This window comes from Pteropus alecto, unplaced genomic scaffold (assembly GCF_000325575.1).
Source record: "Pteropus alecto unplaced genomic scaffold, ASM32557v1 scaffold98, whole genome shotgun sequence".
NCBI lineage: Eukaryota > Metazoa > Chordata > Mammalia > Chiroptera > Pteropodidae > Pteropus > Pteropus alecto.
The window spans coordinates 1294339-1305485 of record NW_006443570.1 but is presented as its reverse complement, the minus strand read 5'-3'; the positions used below and the strand labels follow the sequence as shown (position 1 = coordinate 1305485).

General features: G+C 42.7%; 1 protein-coding gene across 1 annotated transcript in view; it reads right to left on the bottom strand.

Moving 5' to 3' along the window:
* Nucleotides 1–6269: 6269 nt before the first annotated feature.
* LOC102893869 (keratin, type I cuticular Ha3-I) overlaps nt 6270–11147 on the bottom strand; it is a 5705-nt gene continuing 827 nt past the window's right edge. Inside the window, exons 2-7 of the mRNA XM_006924646.2 lie at nt 9992–10074; nt 8858–9014; nt 7787–7948; nt 7610–7735; nt 7217–7437; nt 6270–6396 (exon numbers count right to left, since the gene is read on the bottom strand). Of these exons, the coding sequence (XP_006924708.1) occupies nt 6270–6396; nt 7217–7437; nt 7610–7735; nt 7787–7948; nt 8858–9014; nt 9992–10074 (876 nt within the window). The remainder of the gene's footprint in view (nt 6397–7216; nt 7438–7609; nt 7736–7786; nt 7949–8857; nt 9015–9991; nt 10075–11147) is intronic.

Below are 11147 nucleotides of genomic sequence, written 5' to 3'. Positions count from 1 at the left end.
TCAGTTCTCCAAGGACCTTGTGGGTCTCCTTCGTCTGGGGAGCATTTATACCCCTTCCGCAGAGGGTGTGGACATGGAAGACAACCCCTTTATTCTTACTTATTTGGTGATTGTCAAAAGCCCTTCCCCTCCATTTGTTAGGTTTCCTCAGAAGAATCCCTCACCTCGTAAAAGACTTTACCCTGGCTTCTCCCTAACTCGGGACTCTTCTTCCATGCCGTGCGTCAGTGAAGCCAGAGCTTCATAGTGCAGCTTCAAAGAGCTGGCCTCATGAACACCCTGGCCTTTATTAGTGGGGTGTGGCTGGTCCAGGGACACTATTGTTCCTTTCCTTCCCAGCTTGACAGCCTTGACGCCCTGGCAAGCCTCTGGCTCTTCTTGCTAAGATAGAAAAGCTTAGCTCTTGCCCGTGTATCTTTTGTTAGGTCAAATTTCCAAAGACCAAATTCCAAATTCATAGTTCTCAGAAAGAGTTAAAATAAAACAGAGTTAAAATAGAAAGTGTTAAAATGGAACAGTTAAAATAGCCTGGTTCCTAGTGGCCCTGTTTCCTGATATTGTGGGCACCATCCGTAGCCATGGTGTCAATCAATTAAATAGCAGATATTCACCAGGATCACAGTTTGTGAGGAATAGAGAGTAGACCAGAGCGGTGGCCAGAAGAAGCTGGCATTTGTTGAGCACCTGCACAGGCCCAAGGTGGTGCTGTACACTTTTCACAAACATGATCTCATTCACTCCTTACCATGACCCTTCAAGCTACATGATATTATTCCCATTTTACAGGTGGGTAAACCAAGGCATAGAGGATAGAAGCTAATATGTTATAAAGCCAGGATGCCAACACCGATCTCTATTCTTTCCCTCATCCCATGCTGCTTCAATAAGTGAACTACCTCATTCCCTAGCTTCTTCAGACCTCAGTAAGTTGGGAAATTCTGCATTAGAGGAATTGGAAGAAGCTCAGTAAGAACAGTGTGAGCCAGAAAATGACATATGAGGGTGGAAGAGAAGCAGATTTTTTCCATCATCCTATCCTGCTTAGATGTAAATGACCTATCTTCTTTCTTAACTTCTGACAAATATCTCTAAGCTCTCATCTCACCTTGAACATAGATGGCATGATCATGACTTATGTGCCCATCTCTCTCCCTAAGAGTTCCTTGAAGGCATGAAGCACCTTTCCATGAAGGACCATCCACATTTCCTTGAGTTTAGGCTTTATGTTAAGGGCAGTGGGGAGCCATTGAAGGTTCTGAAGAGAGGAGTAATATAGCTTTATTCTTGATAAGCTGACTTTGAAGGAATAGGGAAATGTTCAGAAGAATGCTGACTAGAATTCGTGACAGGTATAATCTTAGTGCAAATGCAAGAGTTGGAGAAATGAGCCAAAGGAGAGTGTACAACGAGAAGAACAACACGGGGCCGAAGACCAAACTTTGGAAGATTTCCCAACCAGAGAGCAGGAAAAAGAAAAAGAATCAAGGAGAAATGGAGAAACAGCAAGAGGAAATGAAGAAAGTCAGTTCATGTAGTGACAGAGATAGAGGGGAGAGAGCTTCAAAGTGGACAGGGAGGTCAAAACTGTCAAGTGCTACAAAGGGGCCCTGTGAGATCAGAACCGTGGAAAAGGTCTTGGATATGTTGACCGGCAAGTTGCCAGGACCCTTCCAGAGTCACAAAGCTGTGCCTATTATATACTGCACCTGTGCTCTTAAAGTAACACCCACATTGGTAAACTGAGACTTTAAACGCGCTGAGCTGAACTGTTCAGTATTTAGAGAAGTGCTGCCACAGTCAGCTCGGATACCTGATTATAAAGCTTGTGAGTTTGGGTCTTACCAAAACAGACTTTCTTACAATAATTAGAGTGTGCTTTAAGCAGTTTAAAGACGTCAAGTGTGTTTAGATCCGACAATTCATAATAGTTGGTGATTTAGGAACAATTACCTAAGAAGCATAAGCACTTGGAACTGTCCATGCATATAACTCTACTTCTGTTTTGTTGCAAGGCATAGGATGAGACTTATTTGATAGCCTGAAGAGAAGAGATGATGAAAGAACTCAGCTGTGTGCCTAGATAAATTGCCTGGGGAGGAGAAAGGCTCCTTACTATCGTCCAAGCAAAGGACAGAGAAGAACTCAGAGAATGGTGCTCACAGCAGCGTTCAGGCCTCTCAGCCATAGCTGCAGATAGAAAACCAAACTGCTTTGCATTTGACTCTTCCTTTCCTCCCTTCCACCTCTTGAGATAGATCCCAAATGTCAAAATAGTCAAAAGAGAGAGGGAAAATCTTGGAACAAGAGTGATGTCAGGAATCTTAATGATCATTGCATCCAACTGTCTCCTTTGACAAATGGGGAAACCGAGGCTCAGAATGGAGAAATGGCTTTCTTAAGCTGTTATACTTAGAACCCAAATCTGATGATTCTCACTGCATTCACAGCCCCCATCACCGTGATGAATAATTTCACAACCAATCTAATCTGCCATAAATTAGGAGCAGAAATTAAAGGCAATGAGACAAAAAAAAAACCCAACACAAAAAAACAAAATCTTGTTATCCAAGGGTATGGTCTATTGAGGAAGAATGAAGGGTAAATGTGGAAATAATGATAGATTTCAGCAATACTGAAGTGGTTTGTTGTCTCCCTGACTTCAATTGTTATTTCTATATTGATGATACAATTATATCTCAACACTTTGAAGCAACTTACATAATACAATTATATCCCATCAGATATAGAATTATATCCCATCATTTGGAGAAACTTAGAACCACAAATGTTCAAGTAATGGTGACCCTACTCAAGAACAATCCACTTACCCAAAATAAGGTACAAAATTATAGTCATAACAAAATTAAAAGCAGTATGATTTTAACAATGAAGACAAACTGAGAGATAAAAAAAGAACCACACTACAATAATGACACTGGATGCTTTTAAATGGTAGGATTATGAATGAATGCTTTTTTTTTTTCTTCTCTGTACTTTTTTTCTTCTCCAAATTTTTTGAAGACATATATATTCTGCACAGGAAAAAAATAACATTGACATTAAAGATTCCAAAAGGAAATTCTTATAAATCTTCTAAAGACTTAAAGAGTTGTAAATAAAAAAACGGTAAGGCTTCTAGTCCAACGTAATTATTAAATTGCACTTGAACTTGTTATTCTGGAAACAATGCCTTTGTCATGATTGGCATTCACACCCTTGTGATAACTGCTGACTTTGCCAGTTCCAAAGAGAAGCTATTAGGAAGTGATGAAGGGAAACCAAGCTTCCTATGGGATCAAACGACCTGTAGCTCATGAATTGACTGAGGTATAGGTCTGAGCTTCAGGTGAAGAGAATGACAAGGGGAGCAAGCCTTGCAGAAATGTTCTGCCGATTGACTGCCAGCCCACCATCCCAGAAGATTGGGAGTTAGGATCACCTCACTGAGCCACATTATTAGGGTGGATTTCTCACACATAGGTATTATGATGAAATTTCTTTTCTGGAAATACTGTCAAAGTCAGATGAAGTCTAGGATCTTAGAATGTTGGAGCTACTAAGGACCTAGGTAGTCATCTGACCCAACTCCTTCACTGTGCAAATAGGAAAATGTGGACCCAGATGGGGAAGTGACTTGCCCAAAGCTCACACGGAGAGTTTGTGAAAGAGTCTAAATTGGAAAAGAGTCAATTAGAGAAATGAGGGACAGGAGATAAAGCTTTTGGTCTGTATGAAAGAGTTGGAACTTAGACCACTGAAAAAAGTCACATCTCTCAAAACTCTGTACCCTTCATGAAAAGGTGAGCAAAAAAAAAAAAAAAAAAAACTGTGTTTATTGTCACAGAAAGGTTTTTTAAAAAAAGAAAAAGCTGAATTTTCTCTTACTGGCTTCTAAATTTACAACATGCTATGTAAAAGAAGCCAGTCACAAAATACGACGTATTACATGATTCCATTCATATACAATGTCCAGAATAGACAAATCTATAGAGATTATAGTGATTGCTTATACCTGGAGGGTGGGAGGCAAATTAGGTACAAGATTTTTTGGAGCAGGGGAGGAGGAGTGATGAAATGTTCTAAAATTGTGGTAAAGTTTACATAACTCTATCAGTATATTTAAAAATCATTGGATTATGTAATTTATATAGGTGAATTTTATAGAATATGAATTATATATTATAGCCTAAATTATATTTCAATACAGCTATTTTTTAAAAAAAGAATTCGGAAGGAGAAAATAGAATAGGACAGAAGTAATATTCAAAAAATATAATGGCTGAGAATTTTCCACGGATGGTGTAAACATGGATCAGTTCTATTTCAATACAGCTATTTTTTTAAAAAGAATTCAGAAGGAGAAAATAGAATAGGACAGAAGCAATATTCAAAAAATATAATGGCTGAGAATTTTCCATGGGTGGTGTAAAGATGAATCAGAAGCACCTCAGTCCTAAGTAGGAAAACAAAACCAGACCCACCTCTACACATAATGCAGTGAAGCTACACAATGCTAGAGACAAAGAGACGATCTTAGAAACAGTCTAAGAGAGGGAGTTAAAAAAAGGATTACCATCAACAGAATCATAGTTAGATTGGCAATAGGCTTTTCAGCATTGATGGCAAAACCCAAAAGACAGTGGTGTTTGGGAGGCACCTGTTCCTGACAAGGGCAGCTGCAGGTGACTATTGGTGAACAGTGGTTCCCGCACATCTGGAGAACTGATGAGATGGATTGGACAAGGGTATTTGTACAAGGCATGGAAGTGGTTCCTGGGAATGAACTCCTCCTGAAGGAAGAGAGGCTGGAATGCACTAGCTGGGTCTGGGACATTCTGCATACAGCATTGGAGTGTCACTCAGTCATCTTCCAGGGTCTCATGCCTAAGGTGTGGATAAGGGAGCTCTAACATCAACAGTAAGGGAGTATATATTCAGAGAACTAGAGTATGAGAGAACACAAATTTAAGACCGACATTGGAGCAGGCATCATCACAGCAAGGGGTGATGGTGTCAGCTTCATCTCAAAGAAAGAAGATATAACCAGCAGTTTGGACACAGACTGGGACAGTGACCTTGCACAGACCACAGCATGCACAGCTATGGGAGCCATTAACCTTGGCCAGACATCAGTGGACACCAGGAGGAGTAGGGCACGAGCATAACGGTCACTTTTAACATTGGCAAAGACTTAATATCCTAGTTTGATTCTAAAGAATATTTTTTGGTCCCCAAATCCAAATTCAGTCCCAGTGTTTAAAAAGTTCCAATGAGAAGAGAACCATTTGAGAAAAAAAATCTGTTGGATATTACTCTAATGCAAGAAATGGCCCTTTCTGTTATTATGAATTCTTTAGTGTTTTCCAAAGAAGAGTTTGAGACCTTTGAGGTACGAATAGCATCATCTCTCACAAGGTGACAATTTTGAAGGAAATATAAGCTTTGGGTGCTTGTTTGAAATCAGTTTTATTCTCTCATAGGCACAACTGACATTCAAAGAGTGAGCTATGGATTCAGTCCCATCATTGCTACTTATGATGCAAATAAGGGAAAAAATTAGTTGTGTAGTTTCTAGTACTTGGTTGTTGTTCAATTAATGTTAGTCCCTGTCCTTCTTGTAGGCACTTGGAAAAGAAAAAGTGGAACTTTCTAGAAATGGTAACCGTTGTATTTTACTGAGGTCCCATAATGAATGCATTTACCATATTCAGATGAGGCTTCTTGCCTTATAGGTCCCACTGGTTCCTTGCTGGCCTGAGTGAATGCTGGCGCTCATTGTGCTTAATGAATGTTAATTAATGGTGACGAATATCTTTTAGAAGATTACACAGTCTGCCTATGCTTTCAAGTGGCTTTATAAGAAGCATATACACGCAGAGCAGACACTTGGGAAAGAATGAATACAAATCATCTCTGCTTTGCAAGAGGAAAGTTTATTAGAAGATGTGTAAAGGGATTTGGGGAACTGCGAGAAAGGTCAAACAAAGCGACAGAGAGAACCACAAAACATCTCGGTTGACACCTGCATGGCCCCAACCTGTCAGACTGTCGGGTCACAGAATAACGACAGGAGAGGGGCCTTGAATGAAGAGGATAAGGCGGGTCTGGCCTCAGAGTCAAGCCACACCTGGGCGTTTGCTATTCTTCCAGACGATGATTTATAGTGATGCCTGAGTGGGAGTCCTGTGGTGATTGTTGTCAGAGAAGCAAGGCTGGTCCATTGGTGGTCCTTCTGTCCTCATGCAATCCTCCTGCTGGCCCTAGGACATCTAGCACCCAATGGTGCTGCAGGGCCCACAGCGGGTTCGGGGGCCACAAGGGGCACAGGGATTGGTGACACAGGGCCCTATGGGCTTGTCACAGGCATTGGTCGTGGCGCAGGGGTTGCAGGGCAGCCTAGGACATAGAATCATAAACTTGTCAGCATGCGAGAGATAATAATAAAAAAATAAAGCAGGGGACTCAACCCAAGGAGACATGGGAACAAGTGGAATTTATTCTCTGACGTCTCAGGAAGCCAAGCCTGTTCCACCTGCCCCTTCTACAAAGTCAGAGATGGGACGGAAAAGACGGAAGACTCAAGGTGCAATCCCAGGCCTTCCTCTGTAACTCTGCAGTTGTGAGGAAGCCAGTTTATCCCCCTAAGCCTCAGCTTCCCGCATAAAACAGGGTATAGGTAAGACCTACCATACGAAATTGTGAAAAGTCCACAAGACTGTATTCATAAAAATATTGTTCGGTGACAAGTGCTGGACCCTATGAGTTATTGACTCATCTTTCCGTGTGAGGTTCAAATGCTCATCTATATGATGGTTATACTATCCCCACTCTGCTTGTCTCTCGTGAATTCAATTAGGATCCATGAAACAATGGATTTGAGTATTTGGGTTACACCTGAAAACACTATTCAATATACATGATGGTTGTTACAGTTTTGTTATCTCTTTTGCTGTGACAGCCAACCCTGAAGGTGCAAAGCTTTATTTACCCATCAGCATTCAAACACTCACCGGTGGGGAAAACAGTCGAATCTCTAAAGTATCTTTTGGGCCAGAAAATACTTGTAGGTAACAACAAATACCCTCTACTTCTCACTGCTGTAATATAAAACTCTGGTCTCTACAGACATATTGGCATCTGAAATTTGACCTGCAAAGTCCCTATTTAATCCTTTGGTGAATGTTTCTTGCAAGGGAGATGCCTGACAGGTACTCACTTGCAGTCCTCACTCTCCAGCAGGCCCCGGTACGTGTTGATCTCACACTCCAGCCGGGCCCGGACGTCCAGCAGCACCTGGTACTCCTGGTTCTGCCGCTCAAGGTCACTCCTGATCTCAGCCAGCTGGGACTCCACGTTGGTGATCATGCACTGCACCTGGGACAGCTGGGAGCTGTAGCGGGCCTCCGTCTCCGTCAGCGTGTTCTCCAGAGAGTCCCTCTGTGTGGGGAAGATCGAGGAAGTCACAGAGCTGCTCCTTTAGTGGGGTTCTCCATAGGGCTCCATGGAAGTCAGAGCTTCAGAGTTAAGGAGAACATGGTCCAAAGGGCATCCCAGTGGCTCTGATGTCCCGACCTCACACTTCTCACCCCGAGGTCTAGACGATACCCACCAGGTTGTGCTGGGCCTGCAGCTCGATCTCCAGGGCGTTGACCGTGCGTCTCAGCTCGATGATCTCTGCCTGGCAGGTGTTCAGCCCCTGGGTCTGAAACAGCAAAGGGGAGAGACAGGTCAGACCCTGCCTTGAGGGCCCCAAGGGTCCCGAGTGGCCATGCGCTGAGACGCCCACCTGGGTGGTGTACCATTCCTCCACGTCCCTGCGGTTGGTCTCCACCAGGGCCTCGTACTGACACCTGGTCTCATTGAGCACGCGGTTCAGGTCCACGGTGGGGGCAGCGTCCACCTCCACGTTGAGGCGGTCTCCAATCTGGCAGCGCAGGGTGTTGACTTCCTGATGGAGGAAAGGGAAGGAATGAACCCACAGAACAAGTCTGTAAATACACTCTCTTTGAGGGAGTCCAATTAGTGCGAAGAGTATTGTACTGAAATTTAGGATTCATGAGTTGAAGACCAGTTGTTGTAAAACCCAGCTAAGTTAACTCTTGTGATTCAGGCCCCCTATCTGAGTCTCCTCATGTGTACCCGGAGGCCTCTTGATTAAATAATTGCTAATGTTTCTTCCCACTCCAAGATTCTGTCATCTCTTTCTGATTTTCTCTTTGCTCAATTGGTAAGCCTGACATGATAACTGGTTTATACTTATTGCTACTTAAATATAGAGAAACCAGATTTAACTCCTCTCATGTATTTCATGTCTTCTACCATCATCTGTCTATTAGGAGATATTTCCTCTTCATCAAAACACCTAATGTTTGAGACACGCGTCTGATTTCCTAGTATTACATTCAATCACGACATCTGAATCAACCATTATATGAGTTCCTTCATTTCTCCCATTTTCCCCATCCATCCATCCACCCACCCACCCATTTATTCAGCTTGGGTTCTAACATCTAGATGACATATAACACAAAGAAGTTTGTTATCTCCTTCCAGTCTTAGTCATTCATTGGGCATCTATTGAGAAGATAATAGATTTTTATCAAATAGTAGAAAGTATGTTAAACATCATTGTGTGGACTTTTGGTCACAGATCTGGCCCTAAGTGGAAAAAAGTCAGCTGACTACACTCTTGTAGGTAAAAACATGGAGGCCTGTGACTCATGGCCCCAAGTATGTTTTGAGCAAACAGCAAAATGTTATATTAGCTCTAAGGTGCTTAGCAAAGACCTACCTCATCCTGCTCAGGGGAGTTATGGAACTCTCAATATTGGGGTGTTGGGGACTAGGACTCCCTTACCTGCTCATGGTTCTGCTTGAGACAGAGCAGCTCCTCCTTCAGGGACTCCACCTGGGCCTCCAGGTCGGACTTGCACAGGGTCAGCTCGTCCAGGATCCTGCGCAGGCTGTTTATGTCCGACTCCACCAGCTGCCGCAAGCCCAGCTCCGTCTCGTACCTTCACATACAGCCAGAGGTCAAAGGAGATCAGAGAGGAAGAATTTTTCCCAGGCTTGACTTACTTGGCTGACCTCATCATCCAAGTAAAATTGAATATAATTGGACATAATTCATTATATTTTGAATATTTTCAAAGTTTATGAAAGAGAAAAAATTATCACCGGGCTAAGTAAAAGGACCCATTTCTTCCCTGAGACCCACAGAGAGGGTGTTGTTGGGGGCCTATGCCCAGTTCTCATCTAATAGTAATTGCATTTGTTCTCAGAATCCCATTCACAGGTTGCCATCAACTAAGTCCTGTCATCTTGCTTTCTTAAGTGAGTCGGTAAGCTCCATTAGCCTGCCATATGGGTTGTCTCGCTGTCCTTTCCAACCACCCTGAGAAGCCATCTGGCGTTGTAAGAGAAGCACTGAGTTAGAAGTCAGTTGGATAAGTCCCTTAACCTCTCTGAGGCTTGATTCCCTAGTTTGTAAAATGGGAACCACACTAACACTTCATCGGGGTGGCCTGAAGATGAAGAAATGACCAAGTAAAGTTACATCGTCAATTGTAAAGTCCCATAAAAATGCAAAGGATTCTTGTGATTGTAATGATCACACCCAGAAAAATCGATTGATTCTCTGAAATATTTTGCCTCCTATTTTTGAGGTTTAATAATTTTTCTGACGGGCTAATACTGACTACCCTATACCTAAAAAACTGATTTGAAATTCACTTTTCAATTTGATCCAGACATTAACTTGAAAAAGAGAAAGAATGGGTGGTTTCTTGCGCTCCTCCAAACTAAACTTAAAATACGGAATTTTGGCATTCAGGGAGGACACGAACTGAAATTTAATCCAACTAAATCAACGCCGGAATCCTCCCAATAGCATTCGGATAGCTTCTGCTGGCATGCTCCCAAGACAGAGGCCATGACTTTGCAATGTAGCCTCTCCCTTACTAAACAGCTCTCATCATTTAAAAAATCTTACTTGGTTCTGAAGTCGTCAGCAGCCAACTTGGCGTTGTCAATCTGCACCACCAGCCTGGCATTCTCCGCCTTGCTGCATAGGATCTGGAGACAGGATTAACTGTAAAGTGAGTTATACTGGGAAGGAATGCTTGTGCCTTAACATGAAAAGGTGTTTTGTTTTTTGTTTTTTGTTTTTAAGTCACATTTCTACCAAATAGTTTCGAGTCTTCTCAGATTTCAGTTTGGGGATAAAAGGAAGATTAATAGAACTGAATGTTTCAAAACCAAAACAGTCAAGAGAAATGTGCCCTCTGCCATGAAGTCTTCTCTTCCTGGTAAGTCTCTAGCTTCCTGTAGGAATCGAATATACTGGGTGCCAAGCCTCACACAGGGGGACCAGCATCCCAGTTTTCTTAGGACTAGGGGATTCCTGGGATGCTGAACCTAGAAAAGTCCCACACAAACCAGGACAAGTTGGTTGTCCTACCCATATACTTGCTTATTCTGACCCCGCTGACCTATCTGCACTCTCTTGTCATGTTGCTCTGAACAAGACTTTTGCACAAAGCTTCTCCCTCTACCTTGATTGCCCTGGAATGCCCTCACCCACCTAGAAAGACCCTGTGCATAACCCACATTCCCCTTCCTTCCCCGACTCCTTCTTCCATGTGTTCTCACAGTACTTTGCCCTTAGATAGTTAATGCTTCTTATCACCTTCACTGTGGTCATTCATTTCCATATCTCTCTCCACTATTAGACTCTGAGATCCTGAAGGAAAGAGACCATCTTACTTGGTACTTCATCCTTTATTCCAGCACTGAGTGTGGGTAAATAAATGCATGCTCTTCAAATCATATGGCCCTTTTCTGGCTTTCACTCTGCCAGAACTACAAAACAATGGACAATCCCCTCTGACAGTCAAAGGCTTGTGCAATTAGTATAAACTCCTGCTTATCCTTCAAATCCTGCTCAGATAGTGCCTCTTCCAGGAAGCCCTCCCTGATTTATACCGTGTATTAAATCCCACCTCTATGCTGGCTCTTTAGTTATCCTCACTTCTACTCCTGCATTTCTGGCCCTGAATAAATCACCTATGTGCATGTCTGCCCTAGTGGTGGACGGTACAGTGTCTGCGTGTATTAGTAAGGTTTCCAGAAGTCAATGGCTCTTTTGC